Consider the following 24,573-nt stretch of genomic DNA (forward strand, 5'->3'; position numbering starts at 1 on the left):
CGGGCCGTGCATCTGGAATGGGATTCTAATAAGGAATGGATTTAATCGGGCCTTGGATCTGGAATGGGTTGGATCTTTCCTTTTTGTTGTAAAACTATTTAAAAGTGATTTTAATAAATAAATAAATAAATATTTCTTTTTATATTTTCGTATATAAAGTTGATATCCCAAGTATTTGGTTACTAAACCCGGGCCAGGGAAAGCCAGTCATGTGTGGTGATTTCCTGACCTTTCTTTGTTATGAATTCGCAAATTCTCTTTGGGGAACGTGCATGGGGATTTTCATACATTTTGGTGTGAACTAACAAAAAATAAAATGCATAAAATCAAGGGCAAAAACAGGAATTAATTTTCGGAGGGTTGACAAAATAAAAGTATAAATAAAAAAAAAAAAATTATAAATCTTACTGGTGTGAAATTAGAGTAATAAAAATTGCATATTTGATAAATGAGCTTTGTCATTAAAAATGAATATTCTATTTTGAAAACAAAGCACATATGATAAAGTTAATCTATTATAATCTTGTTGAGAAGAGAAGTAAAATTGTTTTTATTCTAAGAATTTAAAAGATAAGGGAGGTGGGTGTGGAAACGAAATAAAAGATGGTTTATGATGAATTCTAACTAGAAGTGTTTAATAAAATAAGAGAATTAGACTTATGAGGGCTTTTTTATTTTATTTTATTTTTTTTAATATAACAAGATAAAATACTTTGATATTTAAAAAAAATATATATTTATATCTATAAATCTTTTCTAGTCAAATTTTGATCCTAGCCGCAGTGGTTCCACCCCTGCATAAAATATGATATTTTTTCAAATCCTAAAATTTGAAAGTGTCAAATCCATTATTTCCACACCCTAAGATTGTAATATGTGCAGAATTAATCGACTTGATGGTAAAAGAGTAAAGGAGTCCAACATGAGTTTCTGAGTTGGAGTCTCTTTAAGCACTAATATGAGTCTTTATTAAGAGGATTTACTCGATTGTTTATTTCAGAACTCTAAGAAATTAGTTAAGGTATATGTAAACTGGTTTGGACACTTTGATCGTGTCCTTATAAAAAAATATAAAATAAAACTTATTTATTACTGGATTCTTGTTTCCTTATAAGCTCCTGAAATAACAACCAACAAAAACAATTCAAAACAGACATAACAATAACCAGGATCAAAACAGAAATGAGGTTTCTGCCATGTAAGAATCGTTTTTCCAGGGTTGATTTTCCTGTACTAAGTAAGCTAATGAGTAATGATTCTTGTTTCTTTTTAAGTTGAAATCACAAGAAAGAATCACATAAATTATGCCAAATTGATGAGTAAATAGAAAAATCAGAATGGAGAACCCATGAAAGTTCCCTGGAACTTCCCCCGTTAATTGAAATCTCAATTTTATTGACTATACAAAAACACATATTCTCGATAATAATATGTTAGACTGATAAAGTATCCATCTCTCCCACAGGTGTCCTAATTTTATTTTATTTAATACAGACTGAACTTTTGTTATAAAGATTTAATTATTGTATGCCAGAGTTGAAGAAATTGAAAAAATATAACATAGATAAATAGAGGCCTGAAATTTAGCAGCTAATTTAGGGCGCAAGGTTCTGTTTAGATTATTTTTAAAAGTCAAGACCAATGTAACAAAAGTAATAAAAATAAAATTCTTGGATGACGAATTTAAGTATTGACATCTGTTTAAGAAAAGACGACTCAAATATTCATGAATCTGGGTAGTAGTCAAACTCTTTAATTTCGTGAATAATTCTGGGTAGTTGCCAGATAGTTCGATTTCACCTAAACTTACAGGATTAAGATAATAAAACGATGAAGATAACATATTAAGATAGTCCAATTGATCCCTTGAATTTTGTTTTAATAAATTTTGGTGAAAGCTCGATTTCTCTCAAAGTTTCGGAAATATATATTAAGAGTAAACGACTTTTTCCTACCCAAAGTTTGCCTTAATGACACTTTTTCACCCAAAAACTTTCAAAATATCACTTTTCTATCTAATGTTTATATTTCGTTAATACCCAAAATATACTTTACTTTTTCAACCAACATTCGCGAGTTATCAAGAGTTAGGATAAAAGAAATTTTATAGAGTGAAGACCGATGGATCGAATGTTGATGATCAATTGAATATTCGTTGTCGGAATCAGTTGAAAATCAGTTAAAAATGGAAAACCATAGCTTTGCGGTGATTGACAATTGGCAAGAAATCATATGCCAAAATGAGAGGATTTTTGTAGAGAGGATACCAAAGGTTCAAATAGTGGTAACGGAGAGAATTTTCTTCACCACAATCGACTTTAGGTAGTAATGGAATATTAATTTTAGGTAGAAAAGTGATATTTTGAATTTTGGATGCAAAAGGGTCATCAAGACAAACCTTGGATAGGAAAAAGTCGTTTACTCTCTATATTAAATCTCAAACTAAATAATTCAATTAATATGAGAGATCAAGAATTCTAGTTACGCTTGATAGCAGAATCGTGTAGGTCACTCGTGAATAATAATATGCATTTGTTTTACAAGAACTTTAATTTCCCCTAACTTGGTGTAATGTTGTTCATTCTTTTTTAATTAATATCTCCTCTTTCTATGGATTGCTTTGACTATATATATATAATTTGTCCAAAAACAATACATTTCTGACTCAGGTAAGATTGTTCCATATAAGTGTTTCTCCAAGTAAACTTAAATGGTGTTATAAGATTAACAATTGGAAAAACTTGTATTATTATTATTTTTTAAAATTAAGGTTATGTCCTTCGAAAATTCCTATGTGCACAACTGGCATAATTGAGTTAAAGGAAATAAATTAAAATTAAAGAACATTAAATTTAGCATTAAAAAACCAACAAAGTTGGTCTATTTAAGTGAGCATGGTCTTCAGAATCACCACACAACTCAAAAGAACACTTAAATCTCTTAGTGTTCTCTTCATTTTAAGAACGAAAAAGAGAAAAAGCAGCTTGGGGACTATGGCGGATGCAGTAGTCTCACTAGTGGTGGAGAGGTTTGCGGAATTTCTCAGCAATGAAGTAGCCTCCTTACGAGGAGTAAACAGTGAAGTGCAGTCGCTGAAAGACGATCTGGCAACTACGATTGGTGTCATAAAGGACGCAGAAGATAAGCAAGTTGACAATGAAGCAATAACCCTGCGGTTATCTGAGATCATTGGAATCGTTTATGATTGCGAAGATTTCTTAGATAAATTCATGATCGAATTTCATGATGAGTCTTCAAATATGGCCCTAGTCAACGAAGGAGAGACTTCAGAAAGGCGGCATCAACTCTTTACTTCCATCGAGAAGTATTTTTGCATGGTCACTGAAGCACCCAAAGAAATGTTCGAACTGCATGGCGCAGGCACGGCAATTAAAGAACTGAAAGCGAGACTCAATGATGTCTCCAGTAGAGGCAAAGAGTTTGCTCTCGAAGACGTTTATAACAAGAGGGAAGGAGGGAGCAAGGCTCTTCACGAATTTATGAAACGAAGAAGAACCATCTCCTTTGAAGATGTTGTTGGCCACGAGGAAGATACTAAGACATTGTTGGGTAAATTACTTGACAATAAGACGGGGCTTTTTGCAATCTCTATCTGGGGCGCAACTGGTTTTGGCAGAACAACTTTTGCCAGAAAACTCTATCACAATGATCAGCTCAAGCATAAATTTCAAAATCATGCTTGGGTTTCAGTGTCTCAAGATTACAATATTGAAGATGTTCTTTGAAGAATTATAAGTTCCTTCAATTTCTCTAAAGAGGGGTCGAAGCAAAAGTTGATGTCAAAGTTGAAGAAGATGAGCGAGGGAGATTTGAAGAAATATCTTCAAGAATGTCTGAAAGGAAGTTCATATATGATAGTGATTGATGATGTTTGGAGAACAGATGATTGGAAGGGTCTCATAGAAGCCTTTCCAGATAACAAATGTGGTAGTAGAATAATTATGACCACTTGTGATACAGAAGTTGCAGCTTGTGCAGATTATGTTCATAAACTTGAACTTCTAAGTGAAGATGAAAGTTGGGAGTTATTCTGTGCAAAAACCTCTGGAAAGGCAACTGAAACCAAAGAAATGGAGGAATTGGGAAGCGAAATGGTGCAAAAATGTGGTGGTCTACCACTCGCTATTCTCTTACTTGGTGGTTTATTGTTCGAAAAGAGTGCGCAAGAGTGGTGTTTGATGCACAATAATATTTGCCAACCCTTAAATCGTGGTCTGGATCATGTCAAATACTTATTTCATTTAAGCTTCAATGATTTGTCTTATCAATTGAAGCTATGCTTTCTCTACCTAGGTCATTTTCCAAAAGATTCTGAAATTCCAACGAAGAGACTAATTCGATTGTGGGTGGCAGAAGGTTTCATACCCCGAAATGAAGAAATAATGGAAGATGTAGCTTATTTTTACTTGGATGAGTTGGTTAAAAGAAATCTGATACAAATCGATAAAACACGAAGAGGGAGGATTATTGCATGTCGTGTTCACGATGTTTTACGTGATCTAGCAATTCAAAAGGCTCAAGAGCTGAAGCTCTTTCAGCTTTACGATGTAAATAATAGATCATCTTGTTCCTTAGGAACACGACGACAAGCTGTTCATTCGGGAATGGAAAGTTACTTGCAGCTTCAACAATCTAAAGTACTGCGTTCCCTTTTCTTCTTCAATATCTATCGAGCAGAAGCAAGTGAAGACTTAGGAACAGTGATCTCCACCTTCAGGTTACTAAGAGTACTCGATCTTTCGTATCTCTCTATGAAAACAATACCGCAAGAAGTAGGTGAGTTGATTCACTTGAAGTATTTGGAATTGAGAGAAACAGGTATTCAAGTTGTTCCACCATTCATTCTCAAATTGGTGAGCCTACAAACTTTGAACTTAATCGGTACTTCTATGAAGCCCAGTCTCCCACCTGACATTTCTAAATTGCAAGAATTGAGACATCTATTTGGAATTTTTAGCGGGAATTTTCGGATAGACAATTTGGTAAACCTTCAAACATTAAGGTACATACCAGGCAAGACTTGGATTAAAACTAATCCAGAAGGGTTGGTTAATCTTCGAGAGCTGCACATATCGTTAGGCCATGAAGAAGTAAACAACTTCACTTTTGATTCTGTCGCCAAACTAAAAAGCCTTCAGATTTTACGGGTTCACATGGCAGGAAGAACAATTCCTTCTTTGCGACCACTCTCTGCTTGCAAAAATCTGGTAGAGTTGACATTACAGGGGTGGATAGAGAAACTACCGGAAGAAATGCCTGCGTTTTTGCCAAATCTTGAATACTTAAGAGTTACTGTACAGCAAACTAAAAAATGACCCCATGCCTACATTAGAGAAGTTGCCGAACCTCACGGTTCTTTATTTAAGCAGCGATTCTTATGATGGAAAGAAAATGGTGTGCGGCAAGAAGGGTTTTCCTCGGCTTGAAATTCTAGTTCTTTTCGAAAGGCATTTGGCGGAGTTGCAAGTAGCGGAAGGAGCTATGCCTAAGCTAAAAAGTTTTATCAAGTCTCGTGAAGTGCCGAATTCAAGAATTCCAGAAAGACTGCGACATGAAAACTTAGCATTGATCAACAGGATTTACTGTTTGACAGATATGATTTATCGTGAATTAACCAATTACGAACTATTATATTTGTCAGCATGTTATTATGGTATTACTCATATGGTAGTTATTGTGCTTGGGTTGCGTTTCCTGTTAATTTGTGATCTTTTCGCTGGAAGTTCTGTTTGATTGATGTGTCGTGGAATGTAATTTGTATTTACTGTTTCACCTTTAATGTCATCTTCTTTACTCTCAAATTCCTATAATATTTGTTGCTTCTGGTTCCTATTATATTGAAGTAGAGTTAATGACATAAATCCCTGTGCGGTCTTATTAAATAACAAAAATTCTCTTAAGGTTTTTAAAATTACAAAAATTCTCTTATAATTGAGAGTTTTAGATGTTAAAATAAACGATAGAACAGTAATTCGGTAAACATTGGTTGACTTTAGGCGATTTTTTCCGTTGGTTTATAAAACTCGAGGGAAGTTTGTTATTACAATAAAACGTTAGGGCTTCCATTTTTAGCTCTTAGAATTTGATAATGTTTCAAGAGTGAAGTTATTGGCATCCCATTAATGAACTAAAGAACCCCTGAAAACACAACTCCAAAGTTCTAAAATTTTTGTTTTCTTATAGCACACCTTAAATTCCATAAATGTCCTTCATTCATTTTTTTTTAAGAGTTAACATTTTATTCCATTCACTTATGTTATATACCTCTCACCAGCTTTATTCCTAAAACAAAACTTTAGATAATCAAATTGAAAATTTAGAAAAAATTAAAGCTAAAAAAATCCTGGCAAATAATTTCAAAAACATAATAGAGTTACACAACATAAAAAATATATGGATTAAAATAACTACTAATACTTTGGAGAAAAAATTAATAATAAATTTATACGTAACTACAAACAATCTCAAATATCAAACCTTATCTTTATTATTCATTCTCATAAAAAAATAATAGTTTATGAGATAATGGTGGGGTGTCAAAAATATTTATAAATAATATAAAATGAATGTTAATTTTAATAATTTAATATAAAGATAAATTTATGGTTATAAAATTTAAAAAAAAAACTTCACCGTTTTGCAAAAATGAAAGCCCATATTGCCCACTATTCCTCTGACAAGCCCAACTCTCCTAGACACATCTTCTGTTGCCCACTCTCACCTTTGTAACTTCTCAAGAGAAGTGCGGAGGTCAATGATAATTTTTAGATTATAAGGGTGTTTTAAATTTAGTAAAAGTGGACTTCATAAATCATAACTAGAGTTAATGACTTTTTCCCACCCGATTAACGATGTAATGATTTTTTCCCACACTTTAAAACTTTTTAAAGACCATTGAACTACCCAAAAGGTTAAATTCTTTAACGGTTTCGTTAAAAATCGTAATATTTAGTATAAAGACAAAACTACCCTTAACTAATTGAATTAAAAATTTATTTATTATTATATGTCAAGTCAATAGACTCAATTAACCATCTATCACCGTCTCTCTCATCTTTCAAATTCTTCACAAAGCCTCCATTAATCAAGCAAATCCAAACATCTACAAACCCACATCAATCTTTAAGACATCATATCATCATCATCATACTCATAAAAATAAGACCATTTCATCTTAATCTTTTTTTTTTTTTTTTCTATTTTTTTCCCACATAATAGAGAAAAAGAAAAAAAAATCTATTAACAAACACCACCAGCAGAGACATAAAACAGTGCACTACAAATCATCACTATTGAAATCAACATCATCCAGCGGTGGATAGTTTAGATCAAATGGTAACGACTTCCTACATGAAGGCAATATCTCCATCATCATTAATCACCGACGAAGACGAATGACAATCGTTATGACAATCCTTCGACACCACGAGCGACATTCGTGAATATCCCCTTGAACTTGTAGCTGCTATTATATTCGTCAATCTTGACTGCTGTCGCGTGAGGGATTTGTGGTGGCAAAATTCAATCGTCACAAGGCCCTCACACAACGACTCAAACCCACTGTGAGGGCCAAGCAACCATGGAGAGAAGAAGAGAAGAAAAAAGAAAGAAAGAAGAATAAGAATAAGAAGAGAAGAAAGACAGGAAAGAGGCGGAGAAAGGGAGGAGTTGACACTTGATAGGAAAGAAATGAAGGTTCAGAAGAGAGAGAAGAAGTGAAAGAAAGGAAGAAGAGAATGAACCAAAAAAGAATAATGTGACGGGGGAAAAAATTAACTTTAGTGTATTCTATTAAAAATTGAAAGATGAAATTAACTTTTTAAGTTGTTGTCACGATTCCGTCCTCACTTATAACTGTTTTTTTTTTTTTTTTTATCATCTTGCCCTTATTTACAATATTAGTTACTAACGGATTTGTGCTTTGGGTAGTAAATTGGTATTTTAAAAGTGTAAGGGTGAAAAAGTATCATTAAGCCATATTTCGGGTGGGAAAATGTCGTTAACTCTCATAACTATCAATAAAATCACTAAAAGTTTTTTCCTCGAACTAAAAGAGAGTACGAGTAACTAGTAATGAGAATAAAAGAAATTCTAGTTATAAGATATCAAATAAATTCGTTGTTATGTCAAATACCTTATAAGACGGAAATATATTGATATGAATTCAAGATAATTCTAGTTATAAAAGGATTGTTATATCGTTTTTGTTTTTCATGAAATAATACCATTTGAAGCATAGAGTTATTAAAAATAACAAAGAGTTATTGTAGACGTAAAAATCTACCTGTACGGAAGGGGGGACTGATCCCGTGAGGTTGAGGCCACTAGCGATCTACTGTACCTGCATACGTAAAGAAACACATGTGAAGCGACGGAAAACACTGGGGTGGTGTTTGCCATAGGCACTCCGACGCTCAAGTCAGCAAGGCTGAAAGGCTGATTTAGTGAGGGCTAGGGAGTAGAGAGGTTACCAGAAGTCTAGTTGGGGACTGTGACTACGGTTGTGATACGAAGTTCTCAAGCTAGAACTCCGAGGTCTATAGGTGTAGTGTAATCTACCTTGTGAGAGGGCTGGCCTCTGTTTAAATAGTAATTGGGAGTTCTCATAGTAATATGTTCCCTCTCGGCATAAATCCTCTGATCCCATTATCCTGGCGTGAAGAAGAGTCCAGGTATGACTCTGACATGGACCTTGGAGGAGTTGGGGTTGTAGTGGGCTACTTTACCTGTGCTCAAATAGGAATGTGATTTTTAGATGACCATGGGCTTTGGATTTGTTCATAGATCCAGGAAGTGAACTAGCTAGGAGGCTTGTGTCCGTACGGTTTGGGCCGACTGTACTTCGTATCAAATGGGCCTAATCTAATGAGTTTTGGATTGGGCCGCATCAGGATTGGGCCTGGTCTTTTCCTCATTGTTAGACTCGTTCTCCCATTTGGGTCGGGGATGATTTTTGACCCTAACAGTTTGCTCTCCACTCTCTAAGTTAAGGTTTTCTTAAGTCAAAGAGTAGGAAGCGAAAGAGATGTATTCGGTTGCCCTACCCGGGCGACCAATTGCCAGTGCAGCTGACCAACTTGATGCAGGTGATTCGTAGTCAAGGGTCACTCGGTATCCACTACCGATCTAGAATATGCAGTCATCCCAACAGGGTGTGCTCGATCGGTGTGAAGGGCCGAAGAGACTTCGAACGAGACTTCTGGGGCTCATGTGCTCGTTCGATGTGTCTTACCGATTGGAGAAATGGGCTAGCATCCCATGATAGAGGCATCAGCTCGGTATGCCGAGGCAAGTGAGTTAGAGGCGACCTTAAATTGAAGGTTCGTTCGGTCGGGGTACTCAGGTGATCGAATGGATGAAATGGACTTGGCCGGCTTGCTGGACCGTATGACGTGTGCTTTTGTTACCACGGGGCTCTTTACTGGATGCCTGATGGACAACAAAATGAGCAAACTTTGCCTACTTGTCCGCTACGGAAAACCGAATGGGCGAGGCCTCTTGGCTTGATCGTCTTGAGTGTGAACATGAGCCAGATCTCTCTTAGCCATCCGACCGGTCAGGAAAATATCCCTGACCAGTGAAATAAGGGAGCTTGTTGGGTTCACTCTGACAGTCGCGTGCTGAGTCGATCGGGAAGGCAGAGATGTTGAACATGGCTTCCGTATGGTGCTGCAATTTCCTAGGTGCTATGGATGCCTGCCACGTGTACGGTGGCGATCAGCCCATCATTTTGGAGGCAGGAAAACGAAGAGTCGCTCTAACCGTTGGCCAATCGTGGGCTGCCATGTGTCTGCTTCCTCAGATTTCTCTTATAAAAACTAGGAAGCGGACTGTTCGTCTCCCATTTGCATTTTTCCTCCATTTTTCTACAACAAAAAAAAAATTTCTTCTGCTTTTCTTCTTTTTGTTTCAGTTTCTTTGAGCAGCGGAGGTTTCTTTTTCTGCAGTCTTTCGAGATCGTTTTATGGTAAATACTATTTTCTTTGGGCTGATTTTTGGTTGTTTGCTGAGTTTTTGGAAGATAGGATGAAGTTTTTGAAGTTTCGAGTAGTTTCGATTGGGTTTTGAAGTGTTTAGAATACAGATTTTTAGAATAGGCATAAATTTGGGATTTCTAATGGATTTCCGACGAGTTGCCCAACTTTTGGTGTTTTTCGAGTTTTTTGGACGGGACAGAAGAGACACCAAATTACGTAGTATTCTGGCTCGGTCGGTCTGCCTGACTGAATCGAGTGACAGGCTGAGATAGAGTTATAAGCAGGCTACAAGTGGCCTAAATTGGTCGTCTGGTCCATCTGACCGAGTAAGGAGGGTATCGTGTGAGTGGTTAAGTTGAACAGGGGCTCGATCGGTCTGACTGACCGAATAAGGTTGGGTCAGGGGCTTAAGTGAACTTCAAGTGGGATAGGTAGGTCGTCCGGTCCATCCGACCGGGTAGTGAGGGGATCGTGTGAGTTATTAAGTTGAACAGGGGCTCGATTAGTCTGATTGATCGAATAAGGTTAGATCAAGGGCATAGGTGAACTTCAAGTGGGATAGGTACGTAGGTTGTCCGGTCTATCCGAACGGGTAGTGATGGGATCGTATGAGTGGTTAAGTTGAACAATGGCTTTGTTGCTCCGGTCAAACAAGACAAAGTACTGCTGAATTTGGGATTAGGACGGTCGGTTGGGAGGGTCAATCGGGGTTTTAACTTGTGGCAAGTGGTGTTAACGGGGATGGGTCGATCGACGCTGAAGTGCGAGCAAGAGTTTAAGGGTGCTCTTGTAGTGTTGCTCGATAGGTGGTGTAGGGCGAGTGGAGGTCCGACACTTAGAATTTGGAGAGTTTAGGTTGTGGAATAGAATCAGTTGGTCGGGTTGGTTGGATAGGCTGAAATGTTGGATTCCCAGTCGAGTAGTTTGAGTGGGGCTGTGGCAGATGCTGGGAATGAGTATGAATGTCCCCCCACAATAGTAGTGATGCCCGAGGGGGGCATTCCGATTGGCATACCGACCGATGTTAGTATAGCTGCCCCAAGGACAGGAGCCGTTGGTCCGAGTGGTTTGGGCAAGCATAGGGAAAGTGGGGAAGACTCTGAAGGTGTTGGTAGTTCACCTTCGTCTAGTAATAGCTCTGAGGAGGAGCCAAGCCAACAAGGTAGTGGGATCTTAGTTAGGGACTATCCGCTCATGCTCAAGGATAGCGATGTGTGGCGAATCCGGACTATGTATCACATTCCAGGTTCGGTTGAGATCCGGGCGCCACGGTCATACAAATGGGTTGATTGGGAGGCAAAAGGTTGGGTTAGTGTTTATGAGAAGTGGTTTCACAATAGGCTGAGGTTGCCTATTCCTCGCCTCATCTGGGAGGTGCTGAACCACTTCATGATTGCCCCATCACAGATCATGCCGAACGGTTGGAGGTTGCTTATGGTGCTCGAGGAGCTCTGTGTGCGGAACCATGTAATGTTTGGGCTACACGAGCTGTTGTACTCGTATTTTTTGAAGGAGACGACAAAGAGAATGGTCGATATCTAATCAACCTCAGGCATGATCGGTCTTATCTGGTGACCGACCTCTGGTCCAGTGACAAGAACTGGAAGGATTGGCATTTCTTTGTACGGGGTCAGACTATGTTTAGGGAGAAAGGCCAGGGAAATATTCCAAGCAGTTGGCGAGCCACTGGTGAGAACCTTTGTCTTTTTTTGTACTTTGTTTACTAAATCTTATTGTGTTTTTTGCTTGCAGAGCTTGAGTGCAATCGGGCCAGGCAGAGCGGAGACGGTTTGGACGTGTAGACCCAGAAGATGCTAGCCATTTTAAAGGCGCAAAGGGATTAGCGAGTAATATTAGCGGAGGCCAACCTTAGGACCAGCCATCTCTGGGCCGGAGTAGAGGCGATTCAGCGAGGTATTCCTTTCCCTTCGTTGAAGCAAACTTGGGATGTGCTTCTGACTCGGTATTGCAATCATACCATTTATGGTGAGCCCCGGCTGAACCCACTAACTGTTGGAGAGTTTGCGCTTGTAGAGACACTAATGAAGAAGCTGACCGTCCCCAGTGCGAGTGAGTCCATCACTCGGCATTGGGAGAAGAGGAGGAGGGAATCCTCGGCCAAAGAGGATAGGAGAGCGAAGGATGTAGTGGTGACGCCATCGAGCCGTCAGCCCACCGCCGGAGTAGGGTCATCCCAAACAGTGAACTTGGATGAAGAGACTGAGATGATCACCTTCTGTATTCTAGCTTCTACGTCAACCTACTCTGACGCAGCTTCCATGAGCAAATTGGCTGACTCCTTTCTGTTCTCGGCAGACGAGACCCATTTGAACCAGATAGGGGCGGTCGCGGCTGCTGATTGGGGGGTGTCCCGCGCTTTTCAGGTAGGGCAGTATTTTTATTTAATCTTGTTCATCACGGTTTGTACTGATGATAATGTTTTGTTGTGCAGGCATTCACAAGTAGTTTGCATCTGAGGAAGTCCATAGTGGCGTAGGAGAAGAGGATACAGGATGTGTCCAAGGCAAACTCCAGTTTGCGCCAAAGGGAGGCGGCAGCCCAGAAGGTCGAGCAGGAGAGCCAGCAGCGTTTGAAGGCAGTCGAGGGTGAGTTGGAGAAGCTAAAGAGAGAGTTAGTCGAGACGACTGCAGAGATTGAGTCCCTCAAGGAGCAGTGCCTTACCATTACTGATGATGCCATCATTAGGGCCCAGGGGGAGCTCATGCTTGAGTATAAAGCCGAGAACACTTCCCACTAGAATCCGAATGAGGACATTCAGCTCATGTAGAAGATGCTGGAGGAGGGGGCTGAGCATACGGAGGAATAGATTGAGGAGCAGATGCTCGATTTTGCTAGTCAGTCGGGACCATCGGTTATTGGGGATGTGAACGACCAGGCTGCAGGGACAGGTACTGGTGCTGGTGATGGAGTGACCGAGTTGAAGATGAGAGAGATGACTCGCATTGACGACACTTAGCTTTATTTCTGTTTGCCTATGTATTTTGGGGCTTGCGATGCCCTTTCTTGGCGTGTATGCCTTTTATTGTATTTCTGAACTAAGCCGCCTGAGGCTGTTTATATGTTTAAGCCTGCTGTTCTGTTTTTGATGTTTTCCTGATGGGTGAATGAGTTGTTGATTGCTTCTGTGTTCGTAGATGCACTAGGGGTTGAACTCTTATACTTGTGCTGTAACTTTGGTACGACCTAGTGGCTAAGTCGCGTAGACTTTCTGCTAGGCTGGATCGATGACTTATTGATTTTTGAGGTGTAAGAACCCTTCATTCGGTCTGGCTGTCTGGATGGGTAGCTTCATGAACCGGGCAGGACCAGTCGACGGTGTAAATCTGTGGATCGGGTAGGCAGATTCGAATGTGTGATTTCATGGATCGAGCAGAGACGATCCGAAGGTGTAATTCCATGGATTGAGCAAGGTCGATCCGAAGGTGTAAATCTGTGGATCGAGCAGGGTTGATCCGAATATGTAATTTCATGGATTGAGCAGGGTCGATCTGAATGTGTAAATCCGTGGATCGAGCGGGGTCGATCCGAAGGTGTAATTCTGTGGATTGAGCAGGGTCAATCTGAAGGCGTAAATCCATGGATTAAGCAGGGTCGATCCGAAGGTGTAATTCCATGGATTGAGTAGGGTCAATCCGAAGGTGTAAATCCGTAGACCGAGCAGGGTCGATCCGAAGGTGTAAAAATAATTTGATCGAGCAAGGTCGATCCGAAGATGTGGAATTCTGAATAATACTTCATTAAATTCAGGTCATAAGGCCAACTGTCTATGAGGAGGTGAATAGACACACTCATCCCTTTAAAAAAAAAAAAAAAAAAAAAAAAAAACATTTAAACGAATGAGTTCACCTAAAAGTAGTAGCGTTTGAGGTGGACTACATTCCAACTGCTGCTGATGTCTTTGCCTTCCAGATTCTAGAGTCGATAGGCGCCCTTCCCCGCTTCTTTTATTATCTTGTAGGGACCCTCCCAAGTGGGCCCGAGTTTGCCAGAATTGATCTCCCTAGTGTTTTGAAAGACCTTGTGGAGGACCCAGTCATCGATTTTGAAAGTTCTAATCCTGATGTTGCGGTTGTAGTGCCGAGCAGCCTGCTGCTGGTAGATAGCGTTGTAGATGCTCGCCTACTCATGGAACTCATCGACGGTATCCAAGTTCTGGCAAAGGTTCTAGCTATTGATTTTCTCGTCCGCCCATTGGAGCATGGTGGACAGAACCGATACTTCGGCTAGGATGACCGCTTCAGAACCGTATATGAGGGAGAAAGGGGTTTCGCCTGTTGACGAGCGAGCTGTAGTTTCGTAGGACCAAAGGACTTTGGGTAGCTCATTTTCCCATGCACCCTTCTCTTTCTATAATCGCTTTTTCAGGATCTACATACTGATTTTATTTGATGACTTGGCCTGGCCGTTGGACTAGGGGTTGCAGGGGGTGGAGAAGCTAAGCTTGATCCCTCACATGTCGCAGAAATCCCTGAAGCCTGAGCTGATAAACTGGGATCCATTGTCGGTGATGATTTCCTTCGGTGTCCCGAACTTGTGGATGACATGTTTTCATATAAAAGTTTTTACCTCTATGTCCCTGACTTGTGTGAAAGCTTCGACTTCGATCCACTTGGTGAAGTAATCCATCACAACCAACATGAAGACTTATTGTCCGGGTACAGTCGGTAGTTTCCCCACTATATCCATCCCCCACTTCATGAAGGGCCAAGGTGTGAGGATGAAATGGAGTCACTCGGGTGGGAGGTGTGAAATATGAGCAAATCTTTGGCAACTGTTGCACTTCTTAACATAAGCAGCTAAATCAGTGCATATGGTTAGCCAGTAGTATCCAGCGGTGATCACCTGGTGTGCAAGGCTGCGTCCCTCAGCATGGTTTCCACATTCGCTTTCATAGAGTTCGGCGAGGACCCGTTTGACTTCCTCTAGGCTTGCGCACTTGAGATAGGGACCCGAGAATGATTTCCGGAGGAGTTGGCCCTCATAGATGGTGAATCTGGTAGCTCTCAGTCGACGTGCTTTGCTCTTGTCAGCTAGGAGTTCGTTGTGCTCTAAATACTTCACTATCGGGGTCATCCAACAGTCGGCTAGCTCAATATCCATTGCTTCCTCGGGTGACTTGTTTGGTGGTTACTCCTTCTAGTTGGCTGGCCACTACAGAAATAACAGAGGGATGGATGATTGGAAAGAACTTTGGAGCGCTGAGCTGAGATTGGCAAGGGCGTCGACGTGAGAGTTCTCCACTCTTGGGACCTAGGCGATGGAGAACTCTTCAAATTGGCCTTGCAGTTCTTTGACCAGGTTTAAGTATGCTGTCATCTTCGAGTCACATGCCTGGTAAGTGCCCTGTAGCTAGTTAACTACAAGCTGGGAGTTGGACTTCACCTCCAGTCTCCTCGCTCCGATTTCTTTTGCTAGGGAGAGTCCAGCGATGAAAGCCTCATATTCAGCTTTGTTGGTTGTGCACTTGAACCTACACCGTATTGCCCACTGGATGACTTCTCCCTCTGGTGTAGTCAGTACTAGCCTGAGTCCGCTTCTATTCACATTACTTGATCCATCCACTGAAAGAGTCCACTTGGAGGTCAACCCATTGTCCATGCACAGTATTTCTTCCTCTGCTTGCATGGTGGTGCTCGGGGTGAAATCAGCAATGAAATATGCCAATGCTTGGGACTTGTTGGCAGTGCGAGGCTGATATGATATGTCGAACTCACTAAGCTCTACTGTCTATTGTGTGAGCCAACCTGATAGCTCTGGTTTGTACAATATCTTCTTCAGAGGGAAGAAGGTGAGTACGACTATAGAGTGACACTAAAAGTACAGCCTGAGCTTCCTGAATGCATGAATGAGTGCGAGGGCCAATTTCTCTAGTTGACTGTACCGTGTTTCTGCATCGAGGAGTGACTTGCTGTCATAGTAGACCGACAGCTGCTTCGCATCCTTTTCCCGAACTAACACTATTGAGATTGCTGTCTCTGAGACCACCAGGTAGGTGTAAAGCTTCTCCCTGTCCACAGGTTTGGAAAGGAGCGGAGGGGAGGTTAGGTACCTTTTTAGCTGTTGCAAGGCTTCATCGCAGGAGGGAGACCACTCGAACTTGTCAAACTTCTTGAGTGCATGGAAGAAAAGGTGGCACTTGTCAGTGGATCTGGAGATGAATCGACTCAAGGCGGCTACTCGTCCTGCAAGGCGCTGGACATCTTGTATGGAAGCTGGAGATGGTATACTGAGGATTGCTCTGATTTGGTCAAGGTCGGCCTTTATCCCTCGCTGAGTTACCATGTAGCCCAAGAATTTACCCCGATAAGACGTCAAATGAGCATTTGGCCGGATTCAACTTCATGTTATACTTCCTTAGGATAGCGAACGCCTGGCTGAGGTGGTCAAGGTGCTGGTTGGCTATCAGGGAGTTGACTAGCATGTCGTCGATGTAAACCTCCATGGTGTCCCCGAGGTATTCGGCAAACATCTTGTTGACTAGCCGCTGATAGGTAGCCCGGGCGTTCTTCAGACCGAATGGCATCACCTTGTAGCAGTAGGTTCCCCTTTCTGTGATGAAGGCTGTCTTCTCTTGGTCGTCCAGGTGCATCAAGATTTTGTTGTAACCTGAAAAAGCATCCATAAAACTAAGGAGCTCATGGCCTATGGTCGCATCAACCATCACGTCGACATGTGGGAGCGGGAAGGAATCCTTAGGGCAAGCTTTGTTTAAGTCGGTGAAGTCGATGCAGACTCTCCACTTTTCGTTCTTTTTCTTTACAACCACGACGTTTGCCAGCCACTCGGGGTAGTGGACCTTTCTAATCATGCCGTTACTTAGTAGCTTTTCAACCTTTTCGTTGACGATCCGGTTGTGCTTTGGGGCGAATTTCCTTCTCCTCTGCTTCACTGGCTGGTGATTTGGATCTACTTTGAGTTGGTGGACCATTGCCTCTAGACTGATTCCTGTCATGTCGGTGTGGGACCAGGCGAAACAGTCTTGATTCTGCCTGAGGAATTCTATCAGCTTCTCATTTGTCTCGGGCCTGAGACAGGAACCTATCTGTGTCTTTACGGGAACCTATCTGTCTTTCTCTCGGGGTCATCCGGGTGTATCTGCACTTCATCCAACTCTTCCATAGATGGTTGATCTAGCTTAGTCGGAGGGGTTGGATGGGACTATAATTGCTATGAAGCGTTACCCGTGCCCTTGAAGGCGTTCTTGTAACAATCTCTGGAAGCTTTCATGTTGCCCTTGATTTCTCGTACTCCACATTTGTTAGGAAACCTGATCGTTTGGTGGAAAGTGGAAGGGACCGCTCTCATGTCATGGATCAAAGGTCGGCCCAAGATGGCGTTGTTTGGTGAAGGGCAGTCGACCACTAGGAAGACAGTTTATTTGTTTACTCCACTAGCATAGATAAGAAGGACGATCTCTCCGATGGCGTACTTCTGCTCAGAACTAAAACCAACTAGTAGGGTCGGCCTTCTGTTGATGTTTTCTTCTTCCAGACCTATAGCCTTCATTGCTGCGAGGAACAGAATGTTTACTGATGACCCCCTGTCTATGAATACCCTCTTGACAAGGATGTTGGCGATCTGGAGAGAGACGACTAGAGCATCATGATGGGGGGCGGCTAGGGTGACTGGCTCGTCGTCTTCAAACTGAATTACTTGATGGGAGTGTGACCAAGAAACTAGGTGGATGGACTGGATCTTATGGTGGCTGCTGGCCTTGGCGTATCATTTGGCTGATGAGTAATTGACCCCGCTGATCTCTGATCCCTCGGAGATGAGTGAGTAAAATCCTTTCGGTGTGGGTTCCCCCGGGGGGAGGGGGGAGATGTTTCTTTAGTGCTTTTCTAGCTAATGGTGTGCTTCCCTTTATCTGTCAGTAGATGTCGGAGTTGTCCCCTCTTTAATAGTGCGACAACCTCCAAACGCAAGGCAATGCAGTTCGGGGTGTTATGTCCATGGCCACTGTGGAATTCGCACCACTTGGTTGTGTCTCTCCTTGCTTCAGCATTGAGCTTGCCTAGCCACTTATCACTAGATCCCATTCCTTTCATGATCGCCATCACTTGGGCTGGTTTGACGCTGAGGTTGTAGTCTGGTATTTTGTATTAGCTCGGTCCAACCTGTCTATTGTCAGTTTTGGGTGGCTGGCGATCATATGGTTTCCTGACTTTGTTCAAGTAACGCGTAGGGGGTTGGTAACGGGGTTCCGTTGGTCTGACCTCTAGCCTCCTATCATTCCACATCGGGTCGTACCTGGCGTGAATTGCCTGATTCATCTCATCTTCCTCCCACCTTATTTGTATCACTGTTCTGGCCAAGGCGTCTTCCATCATGGTGCAACCAAGCTTCGTCAATTCTTTATACAATTCCCCATTCGGGAGAAGGCCTTTTCTGAATGTGTTTACGGCTGTCTCGAGGTTGCAGGAAGGAATGGAAATGTTCTCTTTGTTGAATCTGCTGACGTACTCCCTCAGTAGTTCTCCCCTTTTCTGGTATACACTATAGAGATCAGTCGATAGTTTCTCGAGCTTCTTACTGCTGGCGAACTGCTCTACAAAGGTGTCAGTGAGTTATGCGAATGAGTCGATGGAACCGTTCAGGAGATTTGTGTACCACTGGAGTGCTGGGTTGGCTAAACTTGAACCAAAACTCTTGCACATGCAGGCTTTCCCTCAGCACTCAAGGTATTGAGATAGTGAACATCCGCTGTTTGTACGAGGCTATGTGATCATCCGAGTTGGTTGTGCCGTCATAGGGCTTCATGCTGGGAGTAGTAAACTTGTGGGGCATGTCGGCTAGGGCAATTGCATCCATAAAGGGCGAATCAACGTAGCAGTGAGGCCTACTCTTCTTGGTGAGGATCGGCATTCCTGGTATTCGCCTCATCACTGCCTCTATATCAACCAGTCTCTTAGCCAATATCTATTCCATAGGAGAGGGGGATACCACTAGGTCATCCCGTTTGACTGGGTCGGCCATTGCATTCGCGTTTGACATATTTTGTTGGGTCATTCCACGTGGTGTAGTCTGGTGGATCATTCCTTCGTGTACATCTTGGTAGCCTAGATCGTCGTTCATTCCTTCCGGTGGGATGACTCCTATTGTAACTGATCGAGTGTTTCGCCCTACATGGATGGTCAGGGGGGTTGTTTGGTATTTGTTTGGCCCGTTAGGATGGATGGACTTGAGTGGGATAATTTGGTTTGGGTGGTTGTTCAACCCACGAGAGTGAGTCAAGCCGAATGGTGTTTGTGTAGGGATGGACGACTGAAGGTGAGGTGAGATGGCAAGGATGGGCTGGTCTTGCTGGAACGGGTTTTCTGTCACTTGGGCGTCTTGATCTCGAGGCTGAGATGGATAGGCTGAGTAGGCTTCTATTGGCAGATCTTTTCCTCCCTGAATCAGGACCGAATAGTCAATCACCGACGAACTTAGTTGACGTGACCTTTTATCTGAAGCCGCAGGCCCGTGCTCTGGGGTTCGGAGAGCTTGCATAGATGGAACTGAGGCATGGAACCGATTGGGTGGTACCTAAGAAGGCAGAAGCTCGAGGTCATAAAAATGGCTTACATTTTCTTTCAGAGACTGGTTCTTGGCCCTGATGGAGGCGTTTTCGGTTTGGATGGTAGTGTTCTCAGCTTCCAATGCAGTTACCTTGTCTGAGTTCTATTGCATGAAGGCGGTCAGAGCCTCCAGTTGGCTTCGAGGCCGGGGTTAGCGTTGTCAGAATTGTCAGCCATGGAAAGTTCCTCTACGTAGCAAGATTTGTTCAGCCGGATGATTGCTAGAGGCCCCATGGTGGGCGCCAAACTGTAGACGTAAAAATCTACCTGTACGGAAGGGGGGACTGATCCCGTGAGGTTGAGGCCACTAGCGATCTGTTGTACCTGCACACATAAAGAAACACACATGAAGAGACAGAAAACACGGGGGTGGTGTTTGTCGTAGGCACTCTGACGCTCAAGTCAGCAAGGCTAAAAGGCTGATTTAGTGAGGGCTAGGGAGTAGAGAGGTTACCAGAAGTCTAGTCGGGGACTGTGACTACGGCTATGATGCAAAGTTCTCAAGCTAGAACTCCAGGGTCTGTAGGTGTACTGTAATCTGCCTTGTGAGAGGGCTGGCCTTTGTTTAAATAGTGATTGTCTGGTCTCCCAATCCTGGTGGGATTGGGAGTTCTCGTAGTAATCCGTTCCCTCTCGGTATAAATCCTCTGGTCCCATTATCTTGGCGTGAAGAGGAGTCTAGGTATGACTCTGACACGGACCTTGGAGGAGTTGGGGTTGTAGTGGGCTACTTTACTTGTGCTCGGATAAGAATGTGACCTATGGGTGACCACGGGCTCTGGATTCGTTCATAGATCCAGGAAGTGAACTGGGACTAGGAGGCTTGTGTCTGGACAGTTTGGGCCGACTGTACTTTATATCAAATAGGCCTAATCTAGTGAGTTTTGGATGGGCCGCATCGGGATTGGGCTTGGTCTTTTCCTCATTATTAGACACGTTTTTCGATTTGGGCCGAGGACGATTTTTAGCCCTAACAGTTATGTAACTATTTGATCAAATGAATTTTCTTAAACCCTTTCCTTTTACATAAACCATACCTAAGCTATACCCATTTGTAGGTGGGATTAGTGATAATTTTCAAAAGTTGTGGGCGTTTTTAAATTGAAGAACATTTACGGTATGTATTAAAATTAACCCAAAATAAAATGGAACTCTCTTTAGGGGTCTCTCAAAGACTTAAACCCTCTCCTTGACTGTCACCAAACCCTTGCACCTTCTCCTCGCTCTTTCTCTGCAGATGAAGCTTTTACGTTTCAGTACACTCCTCCATAGCATCAAATCTCATTTGGGTCTCGGAAATGTATCGGCTTTAAGCTCGTACTCAACAAAAATAGCAGCACGAAGCTCGAGAACCTCGAGATGGAAAGACTCCATGAACGCTCTTTACCGTCGGATCTCCCCGATCGGAAGTCCAAGGGTCTCAATCGTTCCAGTGTTGGACCAGTGGGTCGAAGAAGGACGTCCCGTTGACAAAGAACAACTCCATGTCTTCATTAAAGAGTTGCGATCTTACCGACGATTCCATCACGCTCTTGAGGTAGGCATTTTTTTTATATTATTTCATACATTTTAATGTTGCTTTATATACTATTTATTTAAAGAACTATTCATAATGAAAATTGCTCAAAAATTTGGCTCCCGCACATTGAACATTCGCCATTGCCTAGATTAAGAGGGAAAAACTTCTGTGCACTGCATGCTGAGACAACCTTCCAATGAGGAGGTCTACGCATGCTGATGTAGCATGCTTTATTGGCTGGTTTTAACGAAAGACTTTGTTGATGAAGAGAATGGATTGATTGAGCTACTACTGGTCTAAAACCAAGTACTCACCCTTGAAAATTACTGAAATTTATGAAGAGAATTAATCTTTTAGTGTTCTTCTGAATTACGTTTCAAGCTGTTAACTGATAGATGCCATGCTGGTTTGATTTTATTCGTAAGGACACTTACCCTGTCAGAATTTAAAGAAATTCCTTTTTCTTTGATCAATTTAATTGGGAAGTGACAATCTCAGAACCTCGCTAGCGTTCTTTTGTTTGGAGCTTTTTGATCTGCTTTTCTGTAATTAGTTTTCTAGTCTTTAGTTAGGTCTTTTTGTAACTAAATTCTTTTGGAGGTTGAAGGTTTTCTCGTTTAATTTTTATGGGCAGCTATTTTGCTTATATTTATACATTTTGCTCTTTGGTTTTATTTTAAATAATATTTTTTATTCCTATCAATAAAAAATCAAAAGAAACTGCCGTACGATTACTTGTCGGTGATCTTGTAATTTTATCTTTCCAATGTTATATTCTCTGTCTCTTTCTTTCTTTCTGCAGATTTCTATGTGGATGACTGACAAAAGAAACTTGCCACTTACATCTGCTGATGTTGCCATTCGGCTGGATTTGATCTCTAAAGTTCATGGCACAGGACAAGCGGAAAATTATTTCAACAATGTTCCGGAACAATTAAAGGGCCTTTCAGTTTATAGTGCTATGCTTAACTGCTATGCCAGTGTAAAATCTCTTGAAAAAGCAGAGGCCACCATGCAGAAAATGAGGGATTTGGGGTTCGCTCGGACATCATTGGCTTACAATGTTCTGCTTAATCTTTATTATCAGACTGCAAATTACAAGAAACTTGATAGTCTGATGCATGAAATGCAAGAAAAAGGCATTGCACATGATAAATTTACTATGGGTATACGCCTGAGTGCCTTTGGAGCTACCTCTGATGTCGAGGGAATTGATAAGACTCTGGCAGTGATGGAATCAGATCCCAATGTTGTTGTGGACTGGACAGTTTACAATAATGCGGCAACTGGGTATGCAAAAACTGGACACTTGGACAAAGCTTTGGAAATGCTGAAGAAATCTGAGGGACTGATAACGGGTAAAAAGAGCAATAAAGCATATGAGTTTCTTATCACACAATATGCAAAATTTGGGAAGAAAGACGATGTTTTAAGACTTTGGGAACTTTACAAGAAGAACCAAAAGATTTACAATAAAGGCTATATGTGTGTCATACCTTCATTGTTAAAATTCAATGACTTTGAAAGTGCCAAGAAGATATTTGAAGAGTGGGAATCAGTAAATGGATCCTATGATATTCGGATTTTAAACTTAATGATTAGTGCTTACAGCAGAAAAGGGCTTTTGCAGGAGGCAGAAACTCTTATAGATGGGGCAAAATTGAAGGGGGGGAAGCCTAATCAGACGACTTGGCTGCATATGGCAATCGGGTATGTTCAGAATAGTCAAACTCAAAAAGCAGTGGAAGCGATGAAAGAAGCATTAGTGGTTTGTCGAACTGGGTGGAAGCCCAGGAAGAAAATTTTTGCTGCCTGCCTGAAATACTTTAAAGATGAAGGAGATGTAGAGGGAGCAGAGAAATTCATGAAATTACTTAGGAAAAAGGATATTATCTCTGTGGAGCTACAAGATAGGTTGTTGAATTATGTCCAGAATGGGAAATCAAACGTGGATGAACTCGGGTTTTTTGTTGATTGTTTGAGTGAGAATGGAGAATCACATATAGAGCCCGAGTATGATTCCGGTGAATCAGAAAAGGAAGAAGAGACATGTTGAATAAGCTGGACCTAGAAGGCAAATGGAGGAGGAAGGTTTATTTTGTGAAACGCCTTCCATGTTCCGTTTATTGTGATTAGTGGTCTAATATTTTGTTGCCTAGTTTGAGACAATGTAGGTAATTACGGTTCAGGTTTCGTCATCTAGATAGGCAAGGAAGGCCACGAATCATGTGCATTGGCTTTTAGCAATTTTTGGGCACGGGAACGGACCTCGGTTGAGTCCTGAAAAAAAGTATTGATTTGAACATGGACTGAAATTTCTATCAGGACCACACTGCATCAGCAATATATAAAATGTAATACAACATTCTAGCTCAGGTAGAGGCAGTGATTTAAGGTATGTAGATGATGTTCCCATTCAAAATGCTTCAAGCATATTGGTTTAATTGTTTAAATCCATTTCAGTTTGTTTGCTTTAAGTTTTCTGTTTTCAATTGCACTTTCTGATATATTACTTTTGTATCGTAATCGAAACTAGAAATTTTATTCTAGCAATTGCAACTCTTGATTAGAATTCTGGTACTTGGTGTCACAGAAGAGCCTGTTTTTGGTTAAATTCAACAAGGTAGAATTTTGTGTAGGTTAAATTTAAGAATTGCTCAAAAGCGTGCTACTTCTTTTGTTCAATATCTTGCTATGTGCCTCTGTTAGTACAAATATTTATGATTATTTCCAGAGATTTTTTGAATTGAGAAAGAACTTATGAAATGAGTCACATGTTATTAGAGTATGTATCTAATTAAAACTTATATCTTAGTACACTCTTTTAAGTTTCAATTCAACTTTTTTGGATCAATAAAATCAAGACAACTTCTTGTTCTAGTCTATTCAAGTTCAACTATATTTTTTGGATTTTGATTTTGATTGAAATATAAATTTGTCAAAAAAATTTCTTTAATTTAGATTAGTGTGTTAAATATATCTAAATAGTTAGGTGTGTTCATAACCGGTTAATCGATTTTCTAAATCGAACCGGCTTTTCGGTTTAAGAATTTTCTTAAACCGAAATCAAGCTGATTAAAGGGAAAATCGATTTTTCAATTAACCGGAAAACTGGTTAATTGGTTTTGAACTGGTTTTCTCTTTTAACTTATTTTCTATTTTGATTTTTCCCTAATTTAAACCGGTTTTATATTTTATGATTTTTATAATAAACCAGTATTATTGTTTTTATTTTATAATTTATTATTTTTATAATAAACCGGTTTATATATTTTGATTTTATTTTATATTTTATTATTTTTATAATAAACCGGTTTATAAAATTAGTTTTGGTTAACTAATTCCCATAATCTCGTAAACTGGTAATCGAACCGAAAAACCAGTTTTTGTATTTCTTTAAACAGAAACCGAATTTGAAAAACTGGTTCAGTTCGGTTTTTACATTATTTTGAACACTCTTATAAATACTAAATAA

At 41.0% G+C, this 24,573-nt stretch overlaps 2 protein-coding genes across 2 annotated transcripts; both read left to right on the forward strand.

The window, feature by feature from the left end:
• Nucleotides 1–2,993: 2,993 nt before the first annotated feature.
• On the forward strand, nt 2,994–5,754 carry LOC116116895 (disease resistance protein RPP13-like). The gene is made up of 3 exons (XM_031402933.1): nt 2,994–3,737; nt 3,780–5,233; nt 5,322–5,754. The coding sequence occupies exons 1-3, from the start codon at nt 2,994–2,996 to the stop codon at nt 5,752–5,754; spliced, it is 2,631 nt and encodes an 876-aa protein (XP_031258793.1).
• Nucleotides 5,755–20,750: 14,996 nt separating this feature from the next.
• On the forward strand, nt 20,751–23,768 carry LOC116116893 (pentatricopeptide repeat-containing protein At2g20710, mitochondrial-like). Its single transcript, XM_031402932.1, has 2 exons — nt 20,751–21,116; nt 21,901–23,768. Exons 1-2 carry the CDS (start codon nt 20,817–20,819, stop codon nt 23,152–23,154), a joined length of 1,554 nt encoding a protein of 517 aa, XP_031258792.1. The 5' UTR covers nt 20,751–20,816; the 3' UTR covers nt 23,155–23,768.
• The last annotated feature ends 805 nt before the right edge of the window (nt 23,769–24,573 follow it).

The sequence above is a fragment of the Pistacia vera genome, unplaced genomic scaffold, assembly GCF_008641045.1.
Source record: "Pistacia vera cultivar Batoury unplaced genomic scaffold, PisVer_v2 Contig788, whole genome shotgun sequence".
In the NCBI taxonomy this organism is placed as follows: domain Eukaryota; kingdom Viridiplantae; phylum Streptophyta; class Magnoliopsida; order Sapindales; family Anacardiaceae; genus Pistacia; species Pistacia vera.

Bases quoted from the DNA above. Each gene is read 5' to 3' on its own strand.
- LOC116116893 (XM_031402932.1), top strand. From the start codon at position 20,817: ATGAAGCTTTTACGTTTCAGTACACTCCTCCATAGCATCAAATCTCAT. The intron at 21,117-21,900 runs GTAGGCATTTTT...TTCTTTCTGCAG, and splicing joins GATTCCATCACGCTCTTGAG to ATTTCTATGTGGATGACTGA.
- LOC116116895 (XM_031402933.1), top strand. From the start codon at position 2,994: ATGGCGGATGCAGTAGTCTCACTAGTGGTGGAGAGGTTTGCGGAATTT. The intron at 3,738-3,779 runs GTTCTTTGAAGA...TTCTCTAAAGAG, and splicing joins AAGATTACAATATTGAAGAT to GGGTCGAAGCAAAAGTTGAT. The intron at 5,234-5,321 runs GTTGACATTACA...GTTACTGTACAG, and splicing joins GCTTGCAAAAATCTGGTAGA to CAAACTAAAAAATGACCCCA.